At 44.8% G+C, this 18,161-nt stretch overlaps 1 protein-coding gene across 2 annotated transcripts in view; it reads left to right on the forward strand.

Annotated features, from left to right (window-relative positions):
* The window catches only part of RFX4 (regulatory factor X4), a gene marked incomplete at both ends in the record, with an annotated part of 171,482 nt that overhangs the window by 77,025 nt on the left and 76,296 nt on the right, over positions 1-18,161 (forward strand). Inside the window, 3 exons of one of the 2 annotated variants that reach the window (XM_082636573.1) lie at positions 9,233-9,294; positions 13,592-13,805; positions 15,248-15,325. In XM_082636573.1, the coding sequence (XP_082492699.1) occupies positions 9,233-9,294; positions 13,592-13,805; positions 15,248-15,325 (354 nt within the window). Of the gene's footprint in view, positions 1-9,232; positions 9,295-11,919; positions 12,015-13,591; positions 13,806-15,247; positions 15,326-18,161 lie in introns of those variants that run through there. The other variant, XM_082636574.1, reaches the window with a different exon arrangement.

An 18,161-nucleotide genomic window follows, 5' to 3' on the forward strand; every position in this document is an offset into this window, starting at 1 on the left:
ATGGGGAGGGGGAAGGGTAAGCTGGGACGAAGTGAGAGAGAGGCATGGACATATATACACTACCAAATGTAACATAGATAACTAGTGGGAAGCAGCCACATAGCACAGGGTGATTAGCTCAGTGCTTTGTGACCACCTAGAGGGGTGGGATAGGGAGGGTGAGAGGGAGGGAGACACAAGAGGGAAGAGATATGGGGATATATGTACATGTACAGCTGATTCACTTTGTTATACAGCAGAAACTAACACACCATTATAAAGCAGTTATACTCCAATAAAGATGTTAAAACAAAAAACAAGCCTCTTTTCAATAATTTAGGTGCTCTTGTAGACACTAAAGTCCAGTCCAGTGCTCTAGTTGAAACCTACAGTCTCTCATCCATTTGAAGACTCCTCCCCTCCCCCCCACCTCAGGACTGACCACGTGTGGCCTGTGGACCTGCAGTGGGGGAGGGGAGAGTGGTCGGACCTTCTGCTCTTCCCTAACCTTTCCTTCCTGCTACTGGTGCCTCCAGGCTTGTCAGGGTGAGAAAAAACACTTCCAAAATGATACCCCTAGTTCTCCAGCAAAAGCAGTGAAATAAATGTTTAGAGAGCAACGGAACTGTAAATTGAAACAAACACACGGTAATATCAGAATTGGCCTACACATGACATCATACTCAGATAAATTACCCAAGCTTATTAAAGACAATTCTTTTTAACAGATATTAGAAGTGTCTAGCTATATCTAATTATGAATGCAGCACTCACAGATGTTTAATAAAATTAATAAAAATAGCCAACAATTACACAGTGCTTTCTATTACCTGGCACTATTCTAAGCACTTGACATAGGTCAACCTTGTCTAATCCCCCAAACAACTCTATGAGGTAGAAACTATTATCCCCATTTCATACATGGGTAAACTGAGTCCCAGAGAAGTTAGGTAATTTGCCCAAGGTCAAACAGCCAGTAAGTAGATGTGTGACTCAGAATGTGACCCTGAGAAGTCTGGCTCTAGAGTCCATGTAGTTAACTGTCTCATTTACACAGAGCAACTTATTTTGGGGGTACGGTCCGTATGTGTAGAGGCAGGTTTTGTGTAAACAGTTGTCCTTTTGACTTTGGTGTTGTCATTAGCAGTCACCTGGACACCTCCATATGATCAAATTTGGGAGTGAAGTCTCGGCCTCTCTGTCTCTCGGGGTCAAGTGTGCTGGTCACTGCAATTGAGAAATTTCCCCTCAGATCTTCCCCACGGGGTGTTCCGGGCACTGGGAACCCCCCTGCCAGTATTTCCCATTCTGCTTCCTCCTCAACACTTGGGTTCACCCAAGTGAACCTTAGGTATGCATTTATTAGGTATGCATTTATCTCAGGAGATGGGAAATGGAGTCCTCTAGGGGAGGAGGCTGCAGAGGGGCATATGCATGTGAGAAACTGCAAAGCAAGATGGCAGACGTGCCCCCTGAGCTATGAACTCCCAGGATCGGAGGGACGCAGAGGAGGAACCTGCTGCCTCCTCGGGGTGGGGAGTGAGGGCAGCCCGAGAACCAGGTCAATCCCCGAGTACCTCTAGGTGCCCAGTATTGCCTTCTCCTAACCTGCACACTTGCGAGATCCATGGAAGCTGAAGTGAGTGTTTCAGTTTCACCAAATGCTTCTTTCTCCTGCTTTTCCACTGGTCTTTTGGAAACTAAAAACTCCACCTGCCCAGAGATGGAGCATTACTGTGCTTAGCAAGAGCTAAGCTTTTTCGGAAAGAAAAACTGGACCTCAGATTTCTGAGCTAAGAGAATCTCTCTTACTAATTGGATTGCTTTCCATGCATTTGTAACAGGCATTCTGGTGGAGGATTAAAGGCAAACGAATGTCTTCTTCCACAGACTTTTACTGAGGATCCACCATGCGCAGTAGGCGGGGAGTTTCCAATAACACCAGGTTTGGGGCCTTGAATTTGAGGATCTATCACTCTTACTCTCCGTGTTACCCTGGACAGGTCCCATTTCCCTCTCTGAACCTCAGTCCCTCCATCTGTCACATGGGGAAGTTAGTCTACAGAGGTGCGAGGACCTTTACCATATGAACTGGAAACACTTTTCAACGAGAAATCATAATGACAATACACTGACACTCTTTGCCAGGCACTGGGCCAAGCCCTCTGCACATATTACCTCATTTAATCCTCACACAGCCCTGTGAACTAGATGCCGTTTTTTGTTCCCGTTTAAAGATGAGATAGCTGATTCCAGGGCCCCTGGAACCTTTCCTATGAGGTAAATCCTGGGTGGAAATCAGAAGGTGTATCAGTTAGGAATTGTATTGGGGCTGTGTGTAAAAGACGCCTCTCCTCATTCCCAAACAATGGCTTAAATAAATTTGTGGTTTTACTTTTCTTCACATAGAATAAGTTTAAAAGAAGGTAACCTATGCTAGTATAACAGCTCTATAAGAGCATCAGGGACCTGGGCTCCTTCTCTCTCTCCGCTCTGCCATTCTTAGCAGATGGCTTCTAATTTCTAGGTCACCTCATGGTCCAAAGTGACTGCTGGACAACAAAGCCTAAATTCCAGATAAGAAGTAGAAAACTTCTTGGGTGTAGGGAGAGAAAGGTCAAAACTCCAGCTAAGTCAGCTGTCTTCAGAAGCTTTCCCTGAGCCCTGCCCAGTGATTTCCCCTTTTGTCTCACTGTCTGCCCTTGGCTGTCAGGGAGGCAGGAAAATGTAGTCCATCACCTCCTGGAATAAAAAATTAGAGTTTGGTTAGAAAGGGAAAGGGGCAGACAACTAGCCATTTTATCCACATAAGGGCATTTCAGAAATCCACGTATCCTTTTTCTTTTAAAAAAATGAGATCTAACTGACATCTAACATCGTATTAGTTTTAGGTGTACAACGTAGTGATTTGATGTATGTATGTACTGCAAAATGATCAACACAATAAATTTAGTTAACATCCATCACTACACAGAGTTACACATTTTTTTTTCTTGTGATGAGAACTTTTGAGATCTATTCTCCTTACAACTTTCAATCATACGATACAGTATTGTTAACTATAGTCAGCATGCTGTGATCACCTTCACCCATTTCTCTCCATGTGTCCTTTTATGTGTCATGACTATAAAATGGAACCCAGGATCCTGAGAGAGTGCAGGATGTACTCTCAAATGTGGAGCCCATGGGAGGAAGCATAAGTGCACCAAGTGACTAGCTTAGACTGTGTGGGGTAACATGATTTATGGTCAAACATTTGTTGAGCTTGTCAGGAAGAGGCTGATTCATGGATAGGCAACTAGACAGCTGTGACACAGTGCGACTTGAATACGTGGGGAGGCCCTTTAATCTCGCAAATACACCTCCCCCGAAGGCTTGCTGATATCTCAAAATCCTCAGTTCCTTTCGTTTAAGTCTGTGGAAATGCAACTACAAAAGAGCAGGATAATTCATTAATACTTACCAGTTACTAACACCTCACTGTAAAGAAGTTTAATCTATTAAGGGAACTTAGAGATCTATTGGTGAGACCTTCTCATTTTCCAGACAAGGACGTTAAAAGTCAAAGAGATTGAGTGGGCTTCCCAAGGTCCGACGTGTAGTGGCTGGATCTGAGGGGAAGGGGGGAGACCAGTGGATGCCACCTGCTGGGCAGGGACCCCCCCACACCCAGTAAGAGGTAGGGAGATAGGAGGAAGGGAATCTGGGGCAGCAGATGTACTTGTATGAATTGAATTTATTTATATCCTGCCTCTTCCCCGTGAGGGCTTGAGGTACTTAGCCATTTGGGCTGTGGGTGTTGCTTCCTTGAATATGTGGCTCCTTCCTCCCCGCCGCCCATGCTTGAGCAATGCAAGAAACAGACAGACAGACAGACAACAGTGTTCTGGGGACCTATGCTTCTGTCAGCCACGTATGCCTGGAACAGAGATAAGGCTATAGGTTCCTCTCATTTAACATGACTGCCCTCTTCCTCAAGAGCGCTCACAATCTGCCCTGACCCCAGGTTGCTTGTGCACCTGTGGAGGGACACAGAGGGAGATAAAGGTACTCTTGAGGCATCTTTAGGACTCTTCAGAGATGGTCTTTTTTCAATTTGCAAAGGAAAAAAATTAAGCACATGGACAGTTTCCATCTACTTTAAATTCTTGCATATGTTTTTCTTAACCCTTAGTATCTGCTGTGATGTCAGAATGTCTGATTTCACACCAGATTCCATATTTTGTTATTTCACACGTCTTTAGTGATGTGCAGTGTAAAAGCTCAGAAATCAAATTGTGTGGGTTTGAATCCCAGCTCCACCATTTACCAGCTGTGTGAACTCAGGAGATTTCTTAATAGCTTTGAGCCTCAATTTTCTCCTCTGTAAAATGGGGACATGGTACCAACCACCTGAGGACTGTTGAGATAATGACTGTTAAAAGGGCTGCCTTAGCACAGTGCCTGGTAAGTATAAACACTCAATGCACTTTAGCTATAATTATGATTTCAGTTTACTGTCGCAACATTTCATGACTTTAATGCATCATGTTTTTAATATATCATCACTAACATATGAATGTTTCAACCTTTCTAGCTGCTCTTCCTTCTGAACAATTTTGAGAACAATTGTTCTAAAAATTTCCCACATCGCACACATGCTACCCTCACCACCCTCACCCTCTCGTATTATTATCTTCAGAATTATTCCATTTTTGACTTAACCTCTATCTTATGTAACTCACCACATTCTAGCTAAATGGGTGTATGATGACTGTCTCTCTTCTCACACTCACAGACATGACACATCATCCCAACATCCCAAGGACAATACTGGGCTCACATATGGATTTTTGGACTTCTTGGAATTGTTACCCATGGTACTTATTGGGGGCAACAGATTGTTACCTCTCTAGCCATGGGGGTTTTCTCGGAATCCTTCATCAATCCGTATGCATAATTTGAAATTCCATTTCTGTCTCATTGCTCTAGGTGTAAATATCTTGTAATTTTTAAAAATTTCTTTTGTGGAATTTCCTGTGGAACCTGCAGTGGGGTAGAACCCACCTCAACCTCCAGTGCCTGGCCCCCAGTAGGTGTTACTCCTCCCAACATTGTTAAATGGATAGAGTTATACCAGCATAGTAAAATTACTCTGGCAAACACCCATTTCAAGATGGTAGCGTTGAGGGAAAGTGTTTAGGAAAACTTATTCATACTACCAGGCTTAATTATTTTTTCTTCTCTGAAAAAGGCGCAAAGTCTATTGCCAACAAAGAGAGTGAGTACCCCACTTTGAGACTTAAAGTTGTGACAATTAGAATTCCTTTAACCTCTTTCCCTAACCATTTCTCTCTCTTGTTCAAAAAATTGTTGTGTGTGTTTTTTAAGAGAAGGCACAAGTACTTGCCATTGTACTGAATTTATAATTTCTTGCTGTTTGAAAGCCCCTTTTCTTTTGCCCATACCCAAATGACCTCTGAAATAAGACCAGGAGCTCTTGTTTTAAAACTGATTGATTCTTTGTATACATGAGTTTGTCTCCCTCAGAGTGTGGGAGAATATCCATTTATTCCATGACACTGGAACTTCTTTTGGATCAGTTCTTGTTGGTGGCAAATCTTTGCCTACTGAGGGTGGATTGAATTTTTGGGAACAACCAAAAGCCTTTTTTCAGAGCGTTCCTGATGACTAAGTTTGGAGATCAAGCTAGATCAAGACCATACGACTTGGGGTCAAAGTCAAACAAGGCCTCTCTGTAGAGTAATGAGGCCAAGTGGCTTTGCTGTGTGGCTCTGAAGGTGTCTCTTGAGGTGACACCCACAGAGAATGCTGAGGGTTTCATGCACAGTCAGTGGACACTTGCTGGCTCCCTTGGGTGTCGGTGAAATTGATGAACAGGAGACAGTGGAACTGGATCCCTGCTGCTTCTACTCGCTGGCGTCTGTGAATCCGAGCAGCCTGTATCACCCTAGACCCCAGTTCCTCAGTTGTGAAACGAGGACCATCATATTCTCCTCCAGTGTGGTTTTTAGGATAAATTTAATACCGAGAGTAAAATACTTTGTCTAGTGCATGGTGCCCACTGATGCCCAATGAGTGTCAGTTCCTCTTCTCACTCTTCCCCTTCCTTATCTTAAATGAGGCCTGTGGTTTGAAGATGCCATTTCAGGAACGTTTGCCCCAAACTCACTCATGTTTCTTAAAAAACTACAACCACAAAATTATGTCAGGGTAGCCTGCGTGCTGAGTTTCCTTCCACCTGGAGCCATGTGTTTAATGGAGAGAAGAACGGACGGAAGAGATGAATAACCTGACCACCACCTAAAAAAGAATGCCAGCAGCCCCGGAGAGACTGGTTCCCCAGAGCCTCTCCGCATCCCACCCCTGGCCCATGGAGACCCCAGCCCCGTCTGCCCAGGCTGAAAGAGCAGAGGGTGGGATTCCTGAGTAATTAAAGGGAATTTGGAAGGCTGGGATGTTGCGGAATGTTAGATCAGTAGCTAGAGCAGCATGTGGTGTTCTTTAGGCAGGCTTCATTGAATCCATACAAAAAAAGAAAGAGGGGCTGCCTGCCGTCTGCCCATTTATCAAACAGTGAAGCTCAACTCTCACAGCTCCACAAAAGTGTTTGACTGTTTGCTGAGTCTTGCTCCAGAAATTAAAAGCTGAACAGCCTTAGCAGGGCTGAACCGACCCTGCATTTTGAGACTCAAACTAAATTGTGCTGGGCTTTCAGATTCAGGGACCAGCTGATTATTTGGTGAAAGGAAAGGAGAATAATTTGTAATTTGCAGCCCATAAGAAACACTTAAAAAAAAAGCAAACTCCCTTCCCACAGGTTTTTGTTGCGGCTGGAAGGAGGACGTGCTGTCTGCAACAGCTTTCTTTGCTCAGAGTGGGAAAAGTCTTGACCTCCAGTTGGGCAGAGAGTGATGTGGTGCAGCAGGGCCTCCACCCATTCCCCACCCCCAACTCCTAACAGGCTTCCTTTCCTCTTCGTGCTTTATTTGAAATGACCTTTCTCTCTTTTTGGAGGAGGAGGAGAGGATTTGGCCATCAAATATTTTTAGAGAAAAAGTATTTTCACAAATGGAATTAAAGATTCTAACCACGCAAATATATTGCTTGGGAGACCATAAGATAACCACTAAAGCCTGGAAACTGGGTTTTCTGAGGATCCTCTGAAGAGCCATCAAAGGATTGAAGGATACGTCTGTCGATGAAGAGAATGTGCTAGAAAAGAGTGATGCTCCTGGAAGACATCAAGAGGGGGGGCAGAGCCTGGAAGATAGGTTGAAACAGTGTCATTATCCCCATTGGATAGATGAAAAAGCCTGATGCTCAAATGGAAGAAAGAGGCAAAGGCCATTTTTTGGCTCTTCAGTTTAGCACATTTTTAAAAAGTGGTAGTACCCTTCAGTACTTCATGGGATTAGGAGAGGAGGAGGAGGACGAGAGGTGAGCTGGAATGAAGGCAGAACCTGGTGGGTTTGGACTTTGTCTGGAGTCTTCATGAAGGAGTGGTTGAGATGAGGCATGCCTGACAGCAGGGGCAGTGAGACCATTGCAGCAATCCAGGTGTGAGATTATGGCCCTGGGGCCGATGGAGATGGAGGTGTGGGGAGAATCAGGATATATTCACAATAGAGGGAGGATGGAACTTGGTCACAGACTGGAAGTAGCAGGTGCAGCGGTTTGGAGAAGGAAGAGCTCTTACCTGGTCCAGGGGATCAGGAAAGGCTTGGAAGAGGGTGTAAGTGGATCAGCAGAGATTCATCCCCACCTCTGAGAAGGTGCTCATGGTTCATGCCCTGCCAGTGGGAAATCAACAGCAGCATCTCTTATGAAGGACAGTGTGCAGGCTCCCTCTGTCTGACCACACCTACCTGTTCGGTGCTATATTAGAAGAGAAGGGAGTTAGAAGAATGTGGCTCGACTTAAACATCCCTGGTAATAAAAGGGAATTAATGAGTCATCAGGATAATCACTGGTCATAATGGGCAATGTTTATTGAACCCTTACTAAGTGCCAGGCACTGTTGCTAATTATTTACATATGTTTACTTTTTAAATTTTCACAAAAATTCTCTCAGGTAGGGGTTGGTATCATTCCCATTTTACAGATGACGAAGCTGAGTCATTTGAATGTTAAATAACTTGCCCAAGGGCCCCGGAATAACAAATGGCTGAGCTTGGATCTAATCCAGGTAATCTAGCTCCAAAGCCCTTGCACAGAACCCCTCTACCGTGCTGCCTCTTTACAAACACCATCGCTGTACACACCAAGAAAGAGGCCCATTGGTTGTGTTTTCACCTTGGCAGACGGCCTCTCCTCCTAGGTTTCTGGCAGATCTACGTGGTTGTCCTGGGAAGCAGCACTTAGCGCTGTCCACTTGGCAAATGAGTAAAGGGTACCCTCCAGGCCAGGGGTCGGGCTTCATGCCTTCATTCAACAAACGTGGACTGAGCTCTTCGCATGTGCCCTGGGCCAAGTCCCTGCTCTTGTGGAGCTTATGTTCAAGTGGGGGGAGATGTGAAATAACCACTCGGAGAGTAAGCGAGCGAGACAACTGCGGAGAGTGCCGAGAGGGGGACAGAAAGCAGGGTCGCATGCTGGGGTGCTGCTTGTGTTAGTCTGCACCCGCCGGTCACAGAAGGCCTCTGGGCAGAGGGACCTTGCCCAGAGGCCCGAATGTTGTAGGAGAAGGAGCTAATCTTGTGACGATCTGGGTGAAATTGCATTCCTGATGGAGAGAGCTGCAGTACAAAGGCCCCCAGTGTGGGGGGAGGAAGCCTGGCATGTTTCAGGAACAGGGAAAAAGTAAAATAAAAAGCAAGCCAGTGTGGCTGGGATCCAGTGAGGAAGGGCGAGAGTTGGAGGAGAGGAAGGCCAGGAGGTAAGCAGGGACCGGGTTTAAGAGGCTGAGGTGGGGGTGAGTACCAGGTGCAGTGGAAGGCTTTGGAGGGCTCTAAACGGGGGTGACAGGTTCTGGATGAAAGCATACACTGCCTACGTTGTGAGAAAGGGGGTGAAGCCCATAGTGGCCAAGTAAGACCCCCCTGAGGATCCAGAGCCCCACCGTCACTCAGGTGCTCCCCCCACCCGCATCCCCAGCACCAGTGGTCTTCTCGGGGTTCCTCTTGGACTCCTAATAAGTCATCGCAACCAAGGGTCTGTGTTTTCCTTCATTCTTTAGATTGCTGTTTGTAGACTCCATCACTGTGCTCCCAGCTTTTCCCAGTGCATAACTGATTCTTGTGTTGACTTACAGATCATAAGGCAGCAGTTTCCTCAGTTAACCACCAGAAGACTCGGGACCCGAGGACAGTCAAAGTAAGCACCGACAGCCTTTCCACCTGCAGAGTGCATGTCCACGGGCCTCCAGTCAGGTCCGGACCCCAGGCCTTTCATCCTGAGCTCAGTCCGCAGGCCTGGGGGGAAGTCTGTGGCTGGCGGGAGTGGCCCCCTCTCCCAGGAGCCCTGAGAGAAAGGCCGTCCAAAAGGCCAGCTGCTTTAAGGAATCCGACATGGTGCCACCCTGCCTTTAGTTGTTTTTGTGAAAGAGTCTTGGGCATTCTTTAAAAGGAGCGCCTTGTGGTTTCTTGACCAATCTCCAGGTTACTTGGATTGTTTTGGTCAACAAACTCTCTACTCTGACAGTATCCAGTCTGCCAGAGAAGCAACCCTGTACCAATCCCTGCAAGGGAGATGGGGTGGAAAGCTCCAGCCATGCTGTGGTACCCAGGGTGTACTGCTTCCCATTCATCCATTCGGTCAACCAACCAACCAACCAATGTTTGCTTCACATTTTCTGCATGTCAGATAAATGGTGCTAAGTGGTGGGGACACACGAGCAAACAGGTTTCCGCCCTCCTGGATGGAACATGTATTCTCCAGGGGAAGACAGACAAAAAAAGATCATCAGATTGTGAAGAGGGTTGTCTTAGAGAATAACAAAAGGTTGGTCTGGTTTAGAAAGGGTAGCCCTGGAAGGGCTTACTGAGGAGGTGACCCGAGGAGTGAGAGGCTGTGTAGATGCCTGTCTGCTAGTTGAGAGTCAATGGGAAGGGACTCTGCCTATTTTGCCCAGGCTTCACTAAAATCTGGATTTATAGAGACTTGCCTCGAAGGGTGTTTCAAAAAACTGTTGGAAGTGACTAGGTGTTCCATGAAGAAGGTCTGTTGGCTATGTAAGTTTGATAAGCACTGAGCTAAACAGGTTCCTTTATGCAGGACTTGTCAGAACCTTTATTATACTACTGTACACCGTGATTCCAGTAGAGGGTGCCTTATTATGCAGCATTTCTAAACGTTTTTACCATGCTAAGTAGCAGATCAACACATACTGACTTATAAAATAATGAAACTTTTTACTAAAAAACAACCACCACATAGGACTTGTAAGACTTGTCACTAAAAGTGTTTCAGAAGCAGCATGTCCAGTACTGCCCCCTGACTCCACCCCCGGCCATCCCCAGGCAGCACATTCCCATCCTCCAAGGGTGGGTTTAACTTTGGAGCCAAATTAGGTAAAGAAAGTGGAAAGTGGATGATCAAACTGGGGAAAACCCTTTGTAGTAAAGTTCTGAAAATAAACAGAGGCTCATTTTTTTCACGTGGCTCAGAAGCTCTGGGGGCAATTTCCAAAGAGACTTAACAGAAAATTTTTGAGCAAGGGACATTTTGGAATAAATTTCTTTTTTTTTTTTTTTTTTTTTTTTGCGGTACGCGAGCCTCTCACTGCTGTGGCCTCTCCCGTTGTGGAGCACAGGCTCCTGAGGCGCAGGCTCACGGGCCCAGCCGCTCTGCGGCATGTGGGATCTTCCCGGACCGGGGCACGAACCCGTGTCCCCTGCATCGGCAGGCAGACTCTCAACCACTGCGCCACCAGGGAAGCCCTGGAATAAATTTCTAATAATTTTTCAGGGTGACTCCTCTGATGAACAAATCTCATTCATAATGAAAAATTCCAGTATTTGTTTAAAAATGAGCTTTCAGCCCTGCTAAGAGTATAGAGTAGAAAACCCAGATTCTTCCTTATTTGTTTGCTGGTGAGCACAGTGGTTGGCACACAAGGGCAAATCAATCCACAGAGAAGTGGATGGTTGGAAGACTATTGAATGAATGGAAAGGAATTATTTTTCTCCAGCTTATGGTCTTTTTAGAGTCACTGGCTCCAATACATTGTTGCCCATTTCTGAGATAAAAGTGTACAAATAGATAGTAAAGATAGATAGATAGTAAAGACAGGTAGTAAAAGTAGTAAAGATAGAACAGCATGGTTTCCCATCGTGCATAAGTTTGGAGAAAGTTTCCTTCTGTCTACATGTAAGAGCCTGCTTTTGTTTTTTTGTTTTCTTTTTCTTTAACCTAGAGGTTGGCAAATTGGGCAATATCTTCTTTAAAAATTCAGTTTCATTGTATCCTCTCCATAAGGATCCTCCAAGGTTGGTCTCACCTTCAACCAATTGAAAGGTAATAAGAAGCTCTAGTCTCCAACATGCCACTTGGCCTTTTAGAGAAAATCCCTCAGCAAATTTACTTTGACAGAATAAATTGGGGGGGCAGGGGGTTGATGGAGAGTGTGTTGACGTGCCTTACAGACTTGAAAAAAATATAGAAAACTGAGAAGTGGTCAGAGCACTAGCTTCACTGCAGTTGCCAATTCTAGCAACATACAGTCTGAAAAATCAAGAAGCCGTCTGATCTGAACATGTTATTACTAGCTTGATCTTAAGAAAGTGTAAGGGGGGACTTTGTAAAGTCAGGGAGGCGTGTCATAACTGCCATCCCGCCTGGAGGAGCTTCCAGAGCAAATGGAACCCGCCCCCGCCCCCGCTACCAAAGGAGTGCCCTCCAAGTGGAAAGGCAGTTATGACAGTTGGGAAGTAGAAGGTGTAGAAAAGAGAGATCAGCTCAACACAGAGAAGAACTTTCTGATCACTACACCAACCTAAAATGAACTGGGCTACCTTCGGAGGGTCTGGGTGCTTCAACCCAGGAGGCAGTCAGATAGAGGCGAGATGCCCACTAAGCAGAAGTGTCACAGAATGGTATCAGGGGTGAAGGGGGAGCGGGGAGAGGGAAGGTTACTTGTGCTCAGCTCTCCTCTCCCTGGGAAGCCTCTCCCAGAACTCAGACTGCTTTCTCTTTTGTATTATTTCATGACTGTCACCACCATATCTCCATGAGTAGAAAAGAGTAGTTAATACGTTGTACAGCATTTCTGAAAGTGAAGTCCATGAATTACTTACATTATTAGTATTGCCATGGGATCGTAAAAATCTACTCTGAATCTGCTAAATCAGAATCTTTGGAAGCAGGGCCTGGGAGTCTGTATTTTAATATGTTTTGTAGGTGATTCTTATTATTAGTAAAATTTGACAGTCACTGGCTCAGCGCTTAAAAGCACTTTTAGAGGTTCAAATCCTGCCTCTACTGCTCACTCACTATATGATCTTGGGTGTGTTACTTAAATTCTCTGGGTCTTAGTTTCCTGGTCTGTAATATGGGGATAATAATTAGTTCTAGCCTCCCAGGGGTTTTGTGAGATGAAATCGGGCAGTGTGTGTAAAGCACTTAGTACCTTGTTAGCTGCTGTGTTACAATAGTAGGTAATGGCAGTCTCATAGAGCCAGGAATGTAATGCAGGGGCCTAACCCAGCAGGCTTGCTGATCTCAAATGGATGTGCATCCGAATTATCTGTGGTGTTCGTTTCAGTGCTGGTTCTTGGCCCCTATTTCCTGTTCTGAATCCTTAGGTCTGGGAAGGGGCCTTGGAATCTGTATTTTTATTACATTCCATAAGTGGCTCTGACAAACATTAAAGTTTTCAACACCACCATGCAGTGTGTTTTCTTAGCGTAGCACAGTGTCTCTGTAGTCAAACCTGCTTCCTCCCCTAAACAGCTGTGTGACCTTGAACAAATTACTTAAGCTTTCTTGCCTCCATTTTCTCGTCTGTAGAAAGATTATAATAATCCCCATTTCATAGAATTATTTTACAAATTAATGTAGGTAAAGCACTTTCCAAAGTGCCCAGCACATAGCAAGTGTTCAATAGATTGTAGCTAAAACCCAAACAAAATGCAGCCTCCATCCCTCATTAGTCTTAATTGAAAACATTGCTGTTATTAAGCCCATTCTGAGTTAATAAAAGGTCCTGGTCTTTGTCTTACATTCAGTGTCAGCTGAGACACTGAGTTTATCCTTTTTAAGATACAGTTCTTTAAGACTGCCATTTATTGATTGAGAAAAACATAGGCCAAGTGAATTTTTGTTGGTGGTACAGTTAGCAGTCATAAACACACTCTTCTTCTTGGGTCCGTGTATATAAGAGATTAAGTACAAATGGAAATTTTTTTATCCCACTTTCTGCTTTGCAAAGTATTTGACTTAACATTTTCTGTAGGAGGCAATTTTGGTTATTTTTACCTGTCTGATTGATGGCTGGCAACATGGAACTTTGGTTTAATTCTAGACTTCCAACATGTTGAGCCTTACAGAGGAGTTAACTCTTCTAGCTCAGGGAGGATGGGTCCAGCCGTCTTTGGCCTTGGGCTCCCGCGGCTCAGGAACCCCCACCTGATGAGGGTGCATGTGGGTCTCTCTCTCTTCCTTTGTGGCCCAGGTATCATTACTACGGCATCGCGGTGAAGGAAAGCTCCCAATATTATGATGTGATGTATTCCAAGAAAGGAGCCGCCTGGGTGAGCGAGACGGGCAAGAAAGAAGTGAGCAAACAGACGGTGGCATATTCACCCCGGTCCAAACTTGGAACATTGCTGCCAGAGTTTCCAAATGTCAAAGATCTAAATCTGCCGGCCAGTCTGCCAGAGGAGAAGGTGACCACATCTGAAGTGTTGCTGGGAGTGGGTGGTTTCTCTCTCTCTCTCTCTCTCTTTTTCTCTCACACACCACAGCACACACACACACACACACACATACATACACACACTTTTATTGCAAAATGGTGAGTTTAAAAATATAAAGATAGAAATCAGATTCAAGTATGGACTTTAGTTGACAATAACAATGTATCCGTGTTGGTGCATTAGTTGTGACAAATGTTCCATCCTAATGCAAGACGTTAACGGTAGAGGTAACTGGGTTTGAGCTATAAGGGAACTGCCTCAACTATCTTCAAAACTGTACTACAACCCAATACTATTCTAAAATTAGACGTTTATCTCTCTACCTATCTGTCTTACCTACCTTCCTACCCATCTATGGTGTTGTACTGTCTCGTTTCACAAGGGCCCCTTCCTCTGGATTGCTTTTATACAGGATAAACCTTATTTTCCCATGTGCTGCCGAGGATGTGGTGAAATTATAGTCCCATAGACAAAGAAGATTTTATAGGTATAGTAAATCGGATAGTTTGGGCCATAGGGTATTGGGAAGAAACAACTGGAAACACAAATTTGGGGACTTTCCCCTGGGTGATCACATCCTAATGCACCTGTCTTGTGCTGCCCAGTGTGCCAGTAGGTGATGAGTTTCTACATATCACACTGGGTTGCAGTGGTGAATGAGACTTGAGTCCTGCTCTCAGGAAGCTTACAGTCAAGCAGGGAGACAGGTGCTTGCACAAGCAAACTAAGTTTATATAAAACATATATCTAGGTTCTAAAGCAAAAAGAGTACCTGAAAAGAATGCTTTAAATCTAAGAACTAGATAAATCCTTATTTTTTTCTCAAATTTGCTTTCTTTCTCGACAAACTTCCTGTACCATTGCTTTAAAATTCTTAGTTAAATGGAGCTGGAGATGCAGTTCTTTTGCTAAGCAGATTCTAGAGAATTTCCAAATGTCTTTTTGTGATTTGGGCAAAAGCACCTCTTCTTATGAGTACATGCCGGATTTTAACTTTTCAGTATCTCAGCTGGTGAGAATTTAATTCGGTAGGCCTCTACTATGTGCCAGGCACTGTACTAAATGCTGGATACACAAGCATGAATAATATGCTATTTTTATTTTCCCAGAGTCCACAGTTTCAGGGGGTGGAGATGGGGCAGAGAGAGAAACCCATGCTTTCCGTACCACAGGGTGAGTGCTCTGAGGGAGAAACACACTCAGGTGCTATGGGAGCACAGAGGAGGGAGCTGAGAGTCAGCGGGCCCCACCTAATGAAAATGAGTTTTGTCTGGGTCTTGCAGGATGAGTAGGAATTAGGCGAATTTCATCCCCTCAGCAGAGAATAAATGACTTGAAATTGAAATTCCAAGGGCAGAAGTAACATGTATTAATGTATGCCTTTATTGTTGATCCCTCCTCACCCCTCACAGGTTTCTACCTTTATTATGATGTACAGAACACACTGTCAGAGAATACTGGACACTGTAATAAGAGCCAACTTTGATGAGGTAGGTCAACAAGTGTTGAGCTGTGAGTACTCTGCATTAAAATATTATGATAACACTAACTTCTATTTCATGAGCTCCCTACTAGCTGCCAGGCCTCTGGAAGCCCTTGATGTACATTATTAGCTCATTTAATCCTCACAGTGATCCTAGGAAGCAGGCACTGTTACTATCCCCATTTTACAGATTCTCTGTGTGAACAGCAGTTGGCGTGACTTTTTACTTGCTCTGTCTAGTGAATTGCATCCTGCCCAGTTGGCCTCCTGGGAACACAGTTTTGTCAAGGTATCATTACACCCAGAATTATACATTCAGAAAAACTAAAGGAAAGCTTTTCTTTATTTTGGATTTAACCTTTTCCTGAGGCTCGTCAACTTCAGTGCATTTGGAGCTGGTTACCCTCCATTCTCAAGGTCTGGTCCCCATGTCCATCTAACACTGCCAGTAGGGCCATCTTTGAATACAAACAATCTAATAATTTCATTTCTTTTTTTTTTTTTTTTTGCTGTACGCGGGCCTCTTACTGTTGTGGCCTCTCCCATCGCGGAGCACAGGCTCTGGACGCACAGGCTCAGCGGCCATGGCTCACGGGCCCAGCCGCTCCGTGGCATGTGGGATCTTCCCGGACTGGGGCACGAACCCGTGTCCCCTGCATCGGCAGGCGGACTGTCAACCACTGCGCCACCAGGGAAGCCCTCATTTCATTTTTATTTAAAAATATTACAGTTAAGGAATGGGGAGGAGAAATAAGGGAGGATTGAAGCACTGGTTATATAACCAAAGAGACAATAAAATCTTCTTGCCTAAAATGCCATCCAAAAGAATCTTCCAACAGGATGGCAGGAAACCACACATTTCACCCTATAAACCTGAGGCCTTTCTGTTTAAAGAAAATGACTTTCAGGCAGAAAAAAAAAAAAAAAAACAAACTAAACCAAAGACACCACCCTGAGATCAGGTGTGGGCATTCAATTTCAGGGAAGATAACCCAGGCTCTACAGGGGCTATAAAAATCAGTAGTTATTGGTGAAAAAGATGCTGGAGATTCCCTTTTTGTGTGTTTTAGGGGGGCATATGCTGTTGGAGATGGAGGGGAAGAGGATGAGGTAAGGCAGTGAATGCTTGTTGAGCACTTGCCGGGACTTGTGCCGCTTGTTTACTGTTCCCTCAGGAGCCCAGTGTAGCAGTGGTACCACCATATGTGAGCTATCGCTTGGTTCTTAGACATGGCTCCAGAAGAGGTGGCAGCATGCTGGCAGAGAAGGACTATTCTTCCTGCTCTTGACTTTCATCCACTAGATTCTTAAATTTCCCAAATTCCTTGAGTGACCATTTAAGTGGAATTATTTTCTTTTTAAAGAAAGAAAACTCACTGCTTTCTCTCGTATTGTAGTTTGGCTATGTCTCACGTATCAAAGACAGTGCACTGAGATCTGGGCAAACCATGACTCATGATTGGTTAAGACAACACTGGCTTCTGTAACAGATAAGCCCCAAGTCTTAACACAGTGAGACAATACATGTCACAATCCAATGTGGACGCCCTTGGTTGGAAGGCTGGTTTCTGGGGGTGGTTCAGGGACCCAGGCTTCTTCCACCTTGTGGCCACACCCTGCCCTAGAGCCTTGGAGTCCTCTGTTCAGCTGATGGATGGGGAAAAGGATTACAGGGAAGACATCCCCTTTCTTAACCTTGTCAGCCCAGAAATAAAATGCATCACTTTTGCCCATAGTCTATTGACAAGAGCTGGTCTCACAGCCCCTCCTTGAGGTAAGGGGAGCTGGGAAGTGTGGCCCCTCACTGGGCAGCAGCTTATACTACTAGAGAAGAGGAGCTCTAGTGGATAGCTGTCCCTCTCTGCCACAAAAGTACTAACAACAAAACTGGTGACAGTCCTCCCTTATGTTCATATCTAGCTTTATACATCTCAAAACTTGATCATCATCTCACTTCACTGAATTCCATTCATTCATTCCAACACTTGTTGGGTATCTAATGGTGCCATATGCTGCTCTAGCCCCCAGAAATGGGGTGACAGGACACAGTCTTGAGGGGAAAAAAAAGCACGCACACCAGCAATTAGGATGCAGAATATATGGTCCAGAAACCTTGTGAGGGCTTGAGTGCTCCTACGGGAAAAGTGCTAGACTTGGAGCTTAGGCTTGGATTCAAGACGTGGCTCAATTCCTCATCCTAGAAATGAAGATAAAAATATCATCCCTGCCTATCCAGTTCACAGGATTACTGGAAGGAGGAGATGAGACAGTGCCTGGTAAAAGGTCATACAAATGCTTGCTCTCGTCAGATACATCAACCAGAGAGTTAAGAGGTCACACAGTTGGTTAGATCTTCGTCACCTAACACTGCTGGTCCAGTATTCTTTCTACCCCTGGGCAGGGGTATTTGGTGGCTGTTTTTGAGATGGCTGATCGAGATGTTGTTCATTCTACCCAAACACAAAAGACTGAAGGGGGGGTATTTTACCTCTGATGGGCATGGCTTTCTCCTACAGCTGAGAAAAGTCATTGGTAAATAAATGGTGGATGCATCTGGTACACTTTGATGGTGTAGTTTGTTTCAGGTCTTCAAGATCTTTAATATCCATTGAGGTCACAATGTATACTAGTATTACAATCTTAAATTATCTTATTGTTTGCTTGTTCATTGTTTGCCTCCTACCACCACCATGGAAGTCCTTGAGGGCAGGGACCTGGTTTGTCTTGCTTACTACTGTATCCAGGTCAATTATACTCTCAGGCTCTCAGTAAATGTTTCTTGGGTGGGTGAGTGGATAGATGGATGGGTGAGTGGATGGATGGGTGGATGGGTGGATGGATGG

Source organism: Mesoplodon mirus (assembly GCF_964341445.2).
Source record: "Mesoplodon mirus genome assembly, chromosome: 11".
NCBI classification, from domain to species: domain Eukaryota; kingdom Metazoa; phylum Chordata; class Mammalia; order Artiodactyla; family Ziphiidae; genus Mesoplodon; species Mesoplodon mirus.